This window comes from Candida jiufengensis (assembly GCF_024610255.1).
Source record: "Candida jiufengensis strain CBS 10846 chromosome Unknown scaffold2, whole genome shotgun sequence".
In the NCBI taxonomy this organism is placed as follows: domain Eukaryota; kingdom Fungi; phylum Ascomycota; class Pichiomycetes; order Serinales; family Debaryomycetaceae; genus Lodderomyces; species Lodderomyces jiufengensis.
In genome coordinates, this window is record NW_026261561.1 from 446,079 (window position 1) to 461,336 (window position 15,258).

General features: G+C 30.8%; 7 protein-coding genes across 7 annotated transcripts; 2 read left to right on the forward strand and 5 right to left on the reverse strand. All coding sequences in view use genetic code 12, as the record gives it.

Annotated features, from left to right (window-relative positions):
• Nucleotides 1-112: 112 nt before the first annotated feature.
• Nucleotides 113-1,213, reverse strand: TAF4 (Taf4p; the record flags this gene model as incomplete). Its single annotated transcript, XM_051763856.1, has 1 exon — nucleotides 113-1,213. One exon carries the CDS (start codon nucleotides 1,211-1,213, stop codon nucleotides 113-115), a length of 1,101 nt encoding a protein of 366 aa, XP_051619345.1.
• A 246-nt stretch (nucleotides 1,214-1,459) lies between these two features.
• On the forward strand, nucleotides 1,460-2,566 carry RCL1 (rRNA-processing endoribonuclease; the record flags this gene model as incomplete). The annotated part of the gene is made up of 1 exon (XM_051763857.1): nucleotides 1,460-2,566. One exon carries the CDS (start codon nucleotides 1,460-1,462, stop codon nucleotides 2,564-2,566), a length of 1,107 nt encoding a protein of 368 aa, XP_051619346.1.
• Nucleotides 2,567-2,607: 41 nt separating this feature from the next.
• Nucleotides 2,608-9,942, reverse strand: TOR1 (phosphatidylinositol kinase-related protein kinase; the record flags this gene model as incomplete). The annotated part of the gene is made up of 1 exon (XM_051763858.1): nucleotides 2,608-9,942. The coding sequence occupies one exon, from the start codon at nucleotides 9,940-9,942 to the stop codon at nucleotides 2,608-2,610; it is 7,335 nt and encodes a 2,444-aa protein (XP_051619347.1).
• A 246-nt stretch (nucleotides 9,943-10,188) lies between these two features.
• Nucleotides 10,189-11,451, reverse strand: ARP3 (actin-related protein 3; the record flags this gene model as incomplete). The annotated part of the gene is made up of 1 exon (XM_051763859.1): nucleotides 10,189-11,451. One exon carries the CDS (start codon nucleotides 11,449-11,451, stop codon nucleotides 10,189-10,191), a length of 1,263 nt encoding a protein of 420 aa, XP_051619348.1.
• A 262-nt stretch (nucleotides 11,452-11,713) lies between these two features.
• Nucleotides 11,714-13,351, reverse strand: CCT5 (chaperonin-containing T-complex subunit; the record flags this gene model as incomplete). The annotated part of the gene is made up of 1 exon (XM_051763860.1): nucleotides 11,714-13,351. One exon carries the CDS (start codon nucleotides 13,349-13,351, stop codon nucleotides 11,714-11,716), a length of 1,638 nt encoding a protein of 545 aa, XP_051619349.1.
• A 554-nt stretch (nucleotides 13,352-13,905) lies between these two features.
• On the forward strand, nucleotides 13,906-14,277 carry RPA12 (DNA-directed RNA polymerase I core subunit; the record flags this gene model as incomplete). Its single annotated transcript, XM_051763862.1, has 1 exon — nucleotides 13,906-14,277. One exon carries the CDS (start codon nucleotides 13,906-13,908, stop codon nucleotides 14,275-14,277), a length of 372 nt encoding a protein of 123 aa, XP_051619350.1.
• A 27-nt stretch (nucleotides 14,278-14,304) lies between these two features.
• Nucleotides 14,305-15,255, reverse strand: KGF54_003291 (deoxyhypusine monooxygenase; the record flags this gene model as incomplete). The annotated part of the gene is made up of 1 exon (XM_051763863.1): nucleotides 14,305-15,255. One exon carries the CDS (start codon nucleotides 15,253-15,255, stop codon nucleotides 14,305-14,307), a length of 951 nt encoding a protein of 316 aa, XP_051619351.1.
• Nucleotides 15,256-15,258: the final 3 nt, after the last annotated feature.

Sequence of the window (15,258 nt, forward strand, 5' to 3'; positions counted from 1 at the left end):
CTATCTATAACCAACAAGTTAGTAGTATCAAAGTTAGTTTAATATAACATAGAGAAAGAAGATACTACAACCCTTGAAACAATTTTAGCAATTCATCATTTCATTAATTTATTCAATCTCGTAATTTAGCATAACCTTTAATTACAGCTTGTTGTGTTCCTTTTTTTTCATCTTCGATAGCACCTAATAAATCTTTTAATACAATTGAATTACCCGATCTTACTTCTCTATATCTTAATCCATTATCACCTCTTATCGAAATTATAGGACTTTGTTTACTTTTACTACCTGAATTCCCACTATCTGCAGTTGCATTATTAGCATTTCCACCTCCTGCATTCATCCAACTATATTTCTTTTTACCCATTGTCATCATCGAAGCTGTTGCATTAGCTGCTCTATGTAAAGTTTCATCTGCACCTGCTTTACTATCACCATTTTCATCATTTGTTGGATCATGAGCACTTTTTTCTAAACCTAATGCTATTCTCTTTTGTACTCTTTTCTCTTCCATCTCTTTTTGTTTTAAAGCCATATTTCTTAACTCTTTACTAACACCTGATCTTTGAAATGAAGAAGATGAAGATGAGGAATTACTTTTTTTTGAGCTCGAAGTTAATATACCTCTCCTTCTATGACGAGATAGTATTAAAGTTTTACTTGCAATATGAGCAATCCAATTTTCACAAGCTCCAGATATTAAATTTAACATGTCCCCATCTTCTAAAAAATTTTGATTAATTTGACGAGTTTTAGCAATTTTAACAATGAATGCAGCTAAATGATATGGATTCAAAAATGGTGATGTTTTAGATGTAGTTGTGAAACCTGGTCTATCTTGAAAACCTTCAAATCTTCTTGATTGTTGTTGTTGTAATAATAATTCTTCTTCTTTTTGAATATCAACACCTGCTGCTGCAATTGCATCATTCAATTTTGAGGTATCTTGTTTTTCTTGATCTTGTTGAACTTTGGATGTATTTTGAGCTGTCAATGGATTAGTTGCTGTAGTAATATTAGGAGTCGCTAGACTAGTTGATGTTGTCGTATTTGTGTCTAAATTATTTTGGTCTTGAAGTATATTCATTGAATTTTGTAATTCAGTATCTCCAGCTACATCATAGTCATTGGGTTTTAATTTTTTTATAGAATCGTTTCCATTTTGTTCTGTATTTGTCCTTTTCAATGATGAACCTTCAGATGGAGTTGACATTAACGATTGAAATGTATTTTGGTATTTAAATTTGAAACAAACCTCTTGAATATATTTGAAAACAAATCTCCAGTCTCTTTTTGTATTGAAATTTACTTTTAATGTCGCATAATCTGTCATTGTCCGTAAATTAGAAAACACGAAATACAATATATTAAAAAACTCAACTTTTATAAGATGATCATCATCTAGGTATTATCAAAGTTACACCAGAAATCTGACCACCCCATCACAAACATTACCAGAATGTCATCAAATCCGAGTGTAACAGTATTTGAAGGTCATAGAAGTTTTAGATTAAGACTAATACTTTCAACATTGAGTGGGAAATCCATAAAAATAATAAAAATAAGATCAAATGATTTAAATCCAGGTTTAAAAGATTATGAAGTTTCATTTTTAAGATTAATTGAATCTGTAACAAATGGTTCACATATAGAAATATCATATACTGGTACGACCATAATATATAGACCAGGTATAATAATAGGAGGTGAACTAACGCATAATTGTCCAAATTCAAAACCTGTCGGATATTTTATTGAACCAATGTTAATGTTAGCTCCTTTTTCAAAAAAGAAATTTAGTATCATATTTAAAGGATTAACTAATCTTACGGGTGAAACTGGTGTTGATGCTATAAAATGGGGACTATTACCAATAATGGAGAAATTTGGAGTACGAGAATGTTTAATTCATACAATAAAAAGAGGATCACCTCCATTAGGTGGTGGAGAAGTTCATTTAGTTTGTAACTCATTGATACCGAGCCCATTAACAATACATGCCATAGATATACCTAAATATTCAGCGATTAGAGGAGTTGCGTATTGTACAAGAGTATCACCTTCGATTGTAAATAGAATGATTGATTCTGCAAGATCAGTATTAAGAAATACTGGATGTGAAGTTAATATAACTGCTGATGTTTGGAGAGGTGAGAATTCGGGTAAATCTCCTGGTTTTGGAATTACTTTAGTAGCTGAATCAAAAAGAGGTTGGAGAATAATAGCTGAAAACGTTGGAGAAGCACAATCATTGCCTGAAGACTTAGGTGAATTGACTGCATATCAATTAATTGAAGAAATTACTAAAAGTGGAGCTATAGGAAGATATCAGATTATTATGGCTTTAGTGTTTATGATTATTGGTAAAGAAGACATAGGAAGAATCAAAATTCACAAGAGTGAAATTGATGAAAAATTAATATACGCTTTGAGGGATATAAAACAATTAATGGGTACTGAAGCATATTTCAAAGATGATGCTGATGAAATAGATGGTGATGATGAATTTATGACTTTATCAATAAGAGGTACTGGTTTTACAAATGTATCTAAGAAAGTTGCATAATACATTAATAAATATAATAGACGTATTTTTTTTCATTACTTTTACCAGAAGGAACACCAACCAATATAATGTTGACATAGATTTTCAACACTAGTTGCTTGTTGGATTAATTTATCAACTTGTGTAGGAACATCTAAACCTTTTAATCTCTTGATATCATTACCAGTCAATTTATCAGTAATTCTTTTTAAGACTAATCCAGCTCTAGCATTTCTAATTTCTAAATCATTTTGCTTTTGTAATCTATTAGCTTCAGCTTCATCAATTTGACCAGTCCTTAATAATTCAACAATATTGATTTGTGGAACTTTTATACCAGTAGCTTCAGCTAATGTTTTAGTTGGGAAATCAAAACCCCAATTAATTAAAGGATCATAAGCAAATGCTTCTAATATAGCCATTAATGATTCTTTGTTATCTCTTAAAACTCTCATTACTTGTTCACAAGTAATCCTAAATGAACCTTCAATTCCACTAACTTCCATCGCATAATTTAACATTCTTGTTAATCTAAATGGAACTTTTTCTGGATATTTTTCTCGTAATATAGCAGCTTCAAAACAATCACCAAAATCAATATGTACAACTTTACCAGTAATTCTATCAAGCATTAAATTAGATGGATGTCTATCACCTAATCCCAAAATGTAACCAACCATTGACATGACGGCTAATGATCTGGTATATGTAGTTCTTCTGTCTAGCCAAGCTTCTGAAGATTTAGATTTCAACCATAGAACTTTATATAAATCTTGGCCTCTTGTATTGTCTAAAGCACTTGTAAATACTTCGACTTTTTGTAATAATGTTAAAATATCATAATCTGGTGCCATTTGTAATAATAATCTATGTTCAATATTCAACATAATACTTCTTGATTCTCTGTATCCCTTTATAAGCATATGGAAAGTATCTGAGTTTGGTACCCAACCTAATAAACCAACTTTTGGAGAAAGGGGAATAGCAGGATATTGCTGTATATCTAAATGTCTTTTAAAACATTCTGGGTCATTGACTAATAGAGTATTAACTAAACCAAATAATTGCATGACTAAATTATCTTGTCTAATATCTTCATGACCTTTTAAAACATATTGATAAACTTTACCATTACTTGCTCTACATGACAATTTCCTTGGCCTTTGTTTCGATGATATAACCGAAAAAGTAGGATCAAATCCAATAATTCTAATTACTGGTTTACCTGCTTCATAAGTACCAGGTACAGCCAATTCTAAATCATGAGCTTTTTCCAACATTGGTGAAACAAATTGTAACTCAAGACTGACCAATTGTGGTAATTGTCTTGTAATCCTTCTAAAAACATTATAATAAATATCCCAAGCTTGATTTAAATTGGTAATGTCTTTAGTACGTCTAAAATTTAAGACCCATTCAAAAGCATCAGCCAATTCTCTACCAAATGCATTAGCAAATGCTTGTTCTCTCATTGTTTCAGGCCCTCTTTGTAACATTTGATGTAATGGTTCTAATACTTCATACATTTTGTCTGTGTTGTGTTCTCCAAAAAACAATCTGGAAGCATCTTCTAAACCTTCATACCATTGTTCATGCCATAATACAGCAACTCTAATTAATTCTCTACTGACCAATTCTGCTTGATCAACTAATACCGAAGAATGAAACCTCATTTTTTCAATTATAGATTGAGCTGCTTTCTTTCTACTTGCCGATTCTGAAGTAATGGCAACAGCTAATGGATATACTAATGCTTGAGGATGAGCTTTACCTAAGTCCGTTAACAAACCAAATAATGATCTACTAACAATTTCATTTGGTTGATGAATACGTGAAATTAATTGTGGTACAACTTCTAACCAAGTATCAATTTTGACCATATTAAAACCTTCATTCATAGCTTTTGCTGCTTCTGGTATACCACCAAATTTAAACCATAATGTCAATAATCTTAACATATCTTGAAGTGAATTTGAGTTTGATAATGCAATTGAGTGGAAAAAACCTTTGATAGATGGTATAACATGTCTTTGAACTGCCTCAATAGGTATAACATTAGTTTGTTGAATATGAATTGTACCATCAATATCATTGGATTTTTTCTCTTCACCTTGATTTTGACTTGTGTATAATGAGATTACTTCAAAATTAGCTAAAGCCCAATTATGCCATGCTTTATACCATTTATTATCAAAATGAGTAGCTAATAAATAAGCACCTAAAATAATCTCTGAAGTTTCTGACCTCCAATTATTATTTAACGCAATTTGCCATTCACCTTGTTTTAAAAAACATCTAGCTAATAATTTAGTATATTCATCAACATGTTTTGGAATACCTGGTCCTTCAGATGGTAATGGTTGAGTTATCAAGTCATTTGGATTTAAACCTAAATCTTGTGACATTCTTGTTGTAAAATCAACTAAATGTCTTAATGCTTCTGGTCTTTGACCTTTTGTCCACATATATTTCAATTGTGCATAAACAACTTGAGGAGGTGCTCTTGAAGGATTTTCAGGTGATCCTTCTTCTAATAACAGATTTAATGACTTTTCAGCTAAATTTAATCTGCCGGATTTTCTACAAAGGTTTGCAAATTTAATCCACATGTCCATATCTTGTTTTGGCTTGATAACTAATGCTCGTACTTTCAACATTCTTTGCCATATGTCAACGTTTCTTTGACATCCAAGTAATCTTGTATTCCATGTCTTACGCATTATTGCTCTCTTTTCTGAACCTTGAGGTAAACATTTATATTTAATAATTTCTTCTAATTCAGCTAACATTTGTACTCTAACAACAACACCATAGGCTCTGTTGTAACTTTCGCTGACCAATGCTGTTATTTCCGTAACCAAAAGATCTCTAGCTTTTAAGATATGTTCAGAAGCATCTTCAAAATTATTTCTATGTAAACTCAATATAGCATTGAAAAAGGCCTTATCTGGTGATGCAGCTTTCATAACTTTTATGCAAGAATCCATTCTATCCCATTGACCTAGACCCCAAGCCGCTGCTGCTGCTAATGGAGCAACACTTCTTTTAACATCACTTGACGAATTATCCCATTTACTACGAGCTAATTCTGATAATTGTTCCCATTCTCCTAATGCATGGAAACATCTCATTTTACCCATTGTAATTTCCATATTATCAGGTTCAACTTTTTCTCTTTCATTATAAGCTTTCAATGCATCATTCCATCTATGTAATTTTTCATACCATGTTTCTTTTAGTTGTAAATCATGATGTAGTTGAGCATGTTTCAAAATACCAATGGCTGCGTCTGATTGTTGAAGTTGATTGTTTATACTTATTAATGATTCTATAGTTGGAGTTGTTGGTTCTTCATAAAATTCTAACTCTTTATAGTGAAGTGCTTTTGCAAATGCATGACATCTTTGAGCATATTGGCCTAATGTACTTATAGCAATTGGTAAGGATTTATCATCATGTTCCATAAATTCAGCTAAGTTTAATAATATTTGATGTATTTCTGGTGGATTTGTTGGTGATGAAAGTGCTATACAAAAAGCTTGAACCAATTCTTCTTTATGTTGAGAATATAGTTCACTCCAACAGCTTGCAAAACTTGCATTAAATAAATCTTTAGCTAATGGATAATAATCTGAAGCTAGACCAGCACACGCTCTTATGGCATGAGAAGGACTTTGTAATAATAACTCTTTACTTAATCTACCAATCCATTCTTGCCAATCTTCCTTCGTACGTCTTTGACTTGCATCCCATGCTGCTTTTAAAGCTGCTTGATTTACTGGAAGTTTTTTGGAAGGCATATCTGAATCTGCAGCGTCATAATGACCATTTTCATATTCTTCTACATGCAAAGGTAATGGATCCCCATTTAATAATCTACTAACAAGTTGTTCAAATTTTGGTGCAACTATATTTTGTTGTATTAAAGTTTTTTTGATGATTGGAATGAAGACGGTAAATTCTGAACCTAATTGTAATAACATAAAATTTAATGTATTAATACATGATTCTCGAAGTTCTTCTGTATGCATAACTCTTAACAACGGATGTATGATTCTAGATGCCATATCATTAAGCATCACATTACGTGATAATCTACCAATGGTTTCAATAGCAGCTTTTCTTAATTCTAATGGACCAGTTTCAAACATCTTCACTATAGTGGGTACAATAATATCAACAAATTCTTCAATATTACTTCCAAATACAACAAAACTTTTAAGTACATGTAATGAAGAAACTCTTTTCACCGATTTGTCTTCTTCAAATACACCTAATAATAATGTAAGAACATCTGGTAAATATAATTTGAATTCACCATCTAAGGCTTTGGAAACTGACTGTATAACATTAATGATAGTAACTTGAATATTTAATTGATTGACATAAAAGAAATCTTTTATAGCTTGAAAAATCTCATCTAAAAATGGTCTTATATGCTGTTTGACAATTAATATGATATCACCTAATTGTTGGAAATAAAATTTCAACATTGACTGTTGACAAGTATGTATAACATTAATAATACCAGGTATAATCTGTGGTAAAAAAGTAACACATCTTAAACCCAAAGTTTGAAAAATATACATTATAGCTTGTATGACTTTTGTATGATGTAAACTTAATGATGGATCTTTTAATATTTTCATTAAATTTGTGATGGCAACTGTGGGGTAATATTCTTCATTTGATGGTGACATTCCTTGCATTAGCAAGGCAACATCAACAGGTGGAGCATTTTGTTCTGCTGGTATGTTTTTGGAATTTTGTTCTACTTCTCTATGTTTATATGGATCTAAGGCTCCTAGTATACCTAATAATCTAACAGTTTCTCTTCTTATTTCTATTGAATTATCAGATTTTAATATAGCTACCAACATACCTAATAATTGAGGGTAGTCTAACAATGGTTGTATAACATATCCTGATGATGATGATAATTGGCCTAAAGTTTTCAAAGCTGCGTCTCTTTTATACGAAGAACTTTGGTCTTGGAATGTTTCTAGTATAAGTGGCATTAAACTTGGTATGAATGGTTTTAGATCTTCACCTCCGACAACAGATAAGTCGCCTAGGCATTTGATTGCACTTGATGCAACAGATGAACTTACATCTTTGGCTTTTGGTAATAATGCTTCTACAATAGGTTTAACATAAGGTCTTGTTAATTCTTTTGAGTTGCTGATAAGTATGGATAGTAATATTGCAGTTTCTTCTTTTTTCCTACTTGAAATTGAATAATCAAGTTTTGCTAATAATTGAATCAATGTTTTCCTTAATGACGGTACAATGTATGCAGGATTGATTGATGACAATCTTCCCAATATTTTTATTGCAACTTTTCTTACTTCAAATACTTCATCATTTAATGCAATGAATAGTAGTCTAACATTATCTGCTTGCGATAGTTGAGGATCAAAATTACCAGCATTTGCTAATACCGTAAGACCCGCAATTCTAATTTCTGGTGCAGGATCAGTTATTGATATAGCTAATAATTTACCCAAGACTTCATTTACAGCATTTAATGCATTTACACTAACTTGTTGACATATAGGATCTTTAACAAAAATTTCACATGATGTGACAGTTGCAGTAAGTCTAACTTTCAAATTATTACTTTCAAGATAATTTATAGTACAATATCTCACAAATTCATTTAATTGATAATTATCAAATTTAAAAGCTGCCAACATTTCTAATGCTTGAACTATTATTGAGCTATCTAATTTTTCATATTTTTGTTGATCTGATCGTATATTATTTATACTTAATCCAGTATCTCTTGATATCATTATCAATCTACAATCTTTTGCAAGATTTGATTTCATTTTAATACTTCCGTATGGTGAACCAGGTGGTTGAAATCCTTTACCGGATAAGACTAAACTTAGTAGATTGAGTGATTTTTCGTTGATTAATGTTGTTAAAGTGGGTATATTTTTGGTTAAAGTTTGTAGAACATCTTGCATAGGTTTTGAAAGTGAACAATTGGCAAACATCATATCTAGTATATCTCTTTGTAAATGCTTCGTAAGTGCTGGACCAACTGCTATAGATAATTTTCCTATACAATCGAAAATTGCGGGTTCTGTTTCTTTTTTACTGGTTGTGTACTTTGAACTTGTTGATAAAGATGCAATGTTTGAAGTTATAACATTTTCATTTGCTTCAAACAGTTGTACTCCAAAATTTCGAGCTAAACCTTCTCTTATATTATCTAGAATCGCATCTAAATAAGTTGCTGTTTGATTCCCCACTTCTATTGCTATTAGTCCGATGCTTCTAAATATTACACTCTTGTCTTGATTTGCAGTTTCGTTATGTTGGTTTTTATATTTTTTCAACTGTGATAAATAATAATAAAAAGTTCTATGCAAGTATTTTTCAACGAATAATTCCGTGTTGACTTTACATAATAATGGAAAAATTTTAGTTAATTCCTGCCTTACTATTGCTAATTTATGATGTTTATATAGCATTGTATTTTCATACATTATTTCAAATCTTGATACTATAAATGGATCTTTGTAGTATTTTAATAATTCTTTATAGACTAATAATGATCCGTGAATGTTTTCACTCAGTTGAGATGAAGAAGGTATTAAATTATATGAACTATTTGTATCATTATTGACGTCTTGATTTTCATTAAGTAATTTTGAAGCCAGTTCAATCATTCTTTTGATCCAAAACAGTCTAGCAGTTGGATCTCTATCATATATAATTTGCATACATTTTTGTAAAGCTGTTGCTGCATCTATTCTAATAATAAGTTTATAATCTCTTAAAGGTGACCATAAATTTTCAAAAATTTGATTGGTTAAAGGATATAATAAAGTAGGTGCATAATCTGCTAATGCAGTTATGATCAAAATTGCAGCATGTCTTCTATTTTCATGTTGTCTACTATCACTTTGTAACCATTCAATGGCTCTTTTAGCTTCATAATCAACAAAATCTCCAGTTAAATTTCCTCCTAACGTTGCTAGTCTTCCTAAAGTTCTAGTTGCTTGTTTCATAATTACTAAATCATTAGATAAAATTAATGACCCCAAGTAGTTGGAGAATCTTGCAGTTTTACTTGCATTTTCTTTACCTACACCAGAATCAAATTCAATTAATGCATTTAATGCAGCTATACCACCTAATATTTCTGAAGTCTTTTCTCGATGTAGTAGTTCAAAAATTGTTTTATTTATATCATTATTATATCTATTAAACTGTTCAGTTGATAAATCTCTTGCAATTGATGATAAATATGTATGTAATTCTTGTGCATATCTTGTCCTTTCTTCTTCTGAATTTGAGGTTAATCCTTTGAAAATTTCACTTAATGCTAAGGAGTCTACTACTTGTAGGTTGTTGGCTGTAGTGGTAGTGGTATTAGTAGACATAACCCCCCTGGTACGATGATCTGTTGTTGATCTTACTTTATTGAATTTTGAATACCTAAAGTTGATAGTGATAAATACAAAAATGTAAACTAACAGAGAGAGAGAACATAAATTTGAAAAATTACACAAAACAATTGTAGAGAGTAAGTCGAATCGAAGTTATGATATCAATATTATACATTATCTTAATTCAGTAAGTAAATGAGATCCAGATCTTTATCAAGAGACAACTTGTCATTCAATCAATTATGGTACTGAAAATAATGAAAAATTTCTTACAATACTTGGACCATATTCATCATAATCACTTTTGGTATAACAAAAACTTTTAAATTCTGAAGTTTGAGCTAATAATGAACCACCAAACCAAACAGCATTTCTTTGTTTTTTGTGTGATATAACTTGTACATCAACTCCACTACTTTGTACACCACTCAATTTTTCACTTAATCCGACTCTTTCTTTTACTATTGATTTTAAATCTCTTTGTAATCTTTTACCAAAATCTTTAAACATTGTTGAACCACCTGATAAGACTATATTTTTGTATAATTTCTTCCTTACATCAATAGGAGATGCTTGTATTACTTGGTCTACAACTATTGGTAATGGTGTTAAAAAATCTGATGAACATATTTCTGGATTAAAGAAAATTTCTGGTGCTAAAAATCTTTCGTATCCAACATCAACTATTTTGTTTTTATTCTTGTCGGTGTATTCAACCATATATTGTGCAAATTTTTCTTGTGGATATTGATCAAATCTTGTAAATTCTTGAACTATATCAGGACATACATAACAAAATTGTTGTTTAATTCTTTCAGCAGTTTGTAAACTTGTATCAGCTTCTCCTCTATCTCTTAATAATTGTTGTATAAATAATGTAATATCTCTACCAGCTAACGGTATGTTTTTTATAGCAGCTCCAATAACATAACCTTCTGCCACTGGTATAACATGAGTTACACCATCACCAGAATCAATGACTGTACCACTTAATGATCTATCTTGAACTTTTGGTGAAGTCCAGGATGCAGCTAACGCTAAAACTGCTTGTACTGCAATATATAAACCTGCACAATTAAAACTCTCAAACATAATTTCAGCAGTACTTTCTCTATTTTCTGGAGGATTTAAAGGTGGTTCAGTCAAAAGAAAATAATGATCTTCAGGTTCACATCTCAAATATTTAAAAATAGAGCTTTCCCAAAACCTTTCCATTTGATCCCAATCTTCAATTTGTCCATGTCTTATTGGATAATGTAATCCATATTGTGGTCCACTTGCTGCCTCCAAGGCTTCATCTCCTATATAAAAATCTAAATCTTCTAATCCTCTTTTCGAAGATAAATTCGATGATCTAATGGTGGTTTTACCAGCTTTTGATGATGCTGATGATGTTGCTATTGCGGTGGGGAATATAAATGAAGGTGAATCATTACCTGCAAAACCTAACTTGGTTAATCCGGTACCGTTGTCCATAACAACTGCTGGCGTTCCCATACTCATGATTGATAATTTTTTTAATAATCTGCTATAAGATTGAGTTATATACAATAAATGGAAAAGTCAATTGGATGTGAATGAATTGGTTATTCTAGTTTTGCTTGATTCTTTAAACTTAGAAATTTCGTTGAAATTTGGAACCGAACTTTATCAAATTTCCGCACTACCAATTAACTTCGAATTTTTTTAGAGTAATAAAGTAGACAGTCTTTAATTTCTATAACAATATGTACTGTTAATAGTATTATAACCCAGCTATTTACCCTTAATAATCATCAGTTCCACTAATGATAACATCATTAATTTTCAATATCATTCTAGTTAATTGAGTAGCTAATAATAATTGTTGTTTTTTACCAATTAATGGATCAATTACAAACAAATCTTTCATATTATTAGTACCTTTACCAAGACAATCAACACCTAAATGGGAATTATTTTCATTAACTTGTTTTGCTTTCAAATTACTTAAAGTTTCAATTGGATCTAAACCTGAATTTTCAGCTAATGTTAATGGAATTGTATCTAAAGCGTTAGCAAAAGCTCTAAAAGCATATTGATCTATTCCCTTTTGCTTGTCGGCTGCTTCTGATACTGCAATTGAACAAGTTAATTCAGAAGCCCCTCCACCATAAACTACTCTATTATCTCTTATTAAATTACGAACAACACATAATGAATCATGTAAAGCTCTTACACCTTCTGCAACAATCATTTCATTTGAACCCCTTATAAAACAAGTAACTGCTTTTGTATTTGAACATTCTTCTATTACTAACATACGATCTTTTGTTGTACCAAATTCTAACTCCTTTATTATACCTGCTTTACCTAATTTATTGGCACTTAAATCTTCGAATCTAGGTACTATACGACCATTAGTAGCTATAGCTAATAATTCTAATTCAGATCCACCAATCCATCTTATAGCATTTAATTTATTGGCTAATAATAAATGATTTGCTTCATCATCAAAACCCCATTGACAAGCAACAACATTAGCACCAGATTGTTTGACTAAATCAATCATTTCTTGAAATTTTTTTTGTTCATATTCTTGTAATACTTTAAACTCTTCAACTGTTGATATGTCTAATTTATGTTTCGTTTTAGGTTTTGGTGGTTCAAATGGACATGTTAATATAGCTATTTTACAATCTTTAACTTCTTTGGGCATTTGAGGATGACTCCAATCTTTATCTAACAAAACCCCATTAATTAATTTAGAATCTTCAATTGATCCACCAACTTTTTTTTCCATTTTAATCAATTCAAAATCGACATCTCTTCTACCTAAATCAGCAACTGCTAATACTGCATCAACTGCCATATTTGCAAAATGATCATGAGCTTTAGAAACTATTTTTGAACCTAAAGAAGTCTTGGCTGCTTTTAAAAGATTTGGTTTTTCATTGATTAATACTTCATCTGCTATTTTATCTAACTGAGTAACTGCAATTTTACAAGCTTCATCAAATCCGTTTGCTATTTTAATTGGATGTATTCCCTTTTCAATTAATTCTAATGCTTGATCTAATAACGCAGAAGCTAAAACAACAACACCAGTAGTACCATCTCCAATTTCATCATCTTGAGATCTTGATAATTCAACTAATAATTTAGCAATTTGATTATCTAATTCCATTTGTGATAATATAGTAGCACCATCATTCGTTATGGTAATATCTCCATCTGGACTTATTAAGATTTTATCTAAGCCTCTTGGACCTAAAGAAGTTTTAACTATACTTGCAACTGATCTTGCTGCTAAAATGTGAGATTTTGTTGCTTCAATTCCATGTTTTCTTTGTTTTTTACCTTGATCACGTACAATAATGAATGGTCTACCCATTTCATCTTGTGCTACGATGGCATTTGATAAATCTGGCATTGGCATAGCCATTTTGGAATATGTTGTTTAGTGGTTTTCGATTTGGTTTGAAATCAAAGAATTGAAGTAAATTTTATTTTTTAGAGAACTTTTTTTTCAAAACAAAAATCTGAACTTTTCCTAAATATTCTTTTAAAAGTAAAACAACAAAATATGTTGAATTAAACTAATAAATTGGATAATGTGAAGGCTTTATTACGTGTAGAACACGCCGAGTTATGGAATGGCTTACTTGAGAGGACGTGTTCATTATTAAACGTAAAAGTTTTACGAGAAAGTGCTCTACTTGGGCTATTAAGCATCAATTGAAGTCAATTGAGTCAAAGCTTTTGATCAAAGACGTAAGTAATCTTCTTCTAACTGCCTTGTATTAAATCTATGGGGTCTAGTTAAGAATATAGTCCTTGTATTAATCACTGTTTCTTATGTCTCATCGCTTTGCATAATAAATATTTATTGTACGAAGGAACAAAAAAAATGTTACAAAATCTACTTACATTATCTTAAAACTCGTTAAACCAATATACATCAACTTTAAATTAGTTATTACATAATTTCACCCTCAAATGTCAGTAGTTGGATCATTAATATTTTGCACATATTGTGGAGACTTGCTAGATTCTCATAGTTCATCATCAGATATAACATGTAAAGTATGTTCAGCATCATACCCAAAATCAAAATTTGCAAATTTAAAAGTTATAACGAAAAGTTCAGATGATGCATTTCCTTCAAAATTAAAATCTGCAAGATCAGTAGTTAAAACTACTTTGAAAAAAGATGAATTAGATGATGGTGCAACTATCAAGGAAAAATGTCCTAAATGTGGTAATGAAGAAATGCAATATCATACCTTACAACTAAGATCTGCTGATGAAGGTGCTACTGTCTTTTACACTTGTACAAATTGTGGATATAGATTTAGGACTAATAACTAATATACATTTACTAAGAAAAATGTTTATCTATTTAACTGTTGCATATTCTAATTCATTTGAATTTTCATATTCATACATATCTAGAGCAACGATAGCTGAATCTCTAACAACTTGTTCTTCGTCATTTAGGAATGATCTCAATACTGGTAAGCATTCATCAGTAGCTATACTCCCCAAGGCTTCAGCAGCTTCATGTCTTACCATACCTGCCTCGCTTTCATCTTTTAATACTTTTATTAATGAAGGTACAGTAACAGGATTACATAATTGTCCAAATACATAAGCAACTTCGTGTTTGAATAAAGCACTTGGATCGGCAAACCCTGTGGCTAATGCCAAACAAGCTTCATCGGTTCCAATATCTCTTAATCTAAACATGGCTCTATACCTTTCAAATAATGGTTTTTGTTGGTCATTTAAAATGTGTTGTAATTTTTCGATCTTGGAATTGTTTTCATCAGTAACTAATGGAGGAGCAGGGTCTATACTTTCATATAATGATTTTTCTAATTTCTCAGTCTTGAAATTTTCAGAATTTTCCCATTTAATTCTTTCTATAGCTAATTCACAAGTTTGTCTAATTTCTAAAGCTGGATCATTAACAAAATAATCTTGTAATAATTCTAAAGATTCTTTATCACCCAATGCACCCAAGGCTTCTGCTGCTTCATGTCTAACCATAATCTGCTGATTAGTATCAATTAATACATCTCTTAAATAAGGAGCTGCAAAAAGATCTTTGGTTTGTCCCAAAACATAAGCAACTTCATGCTTCAACAATTCTGAATCATCTGCGAATGCATCTGCTATATACGAAATAGCTTTACGTGCTTTTGTTCGGTCCTCATCTTCTTTACCTATTGATTTTAGATTAAATAATGCTCTAAATCTATGTGCTAAAGTTATGTTGGATGTTTTGTTGTTTAGTATATCTCTTAATTGTTCTAATGATGCGGATTCAATATCTATTTCGGACATTAT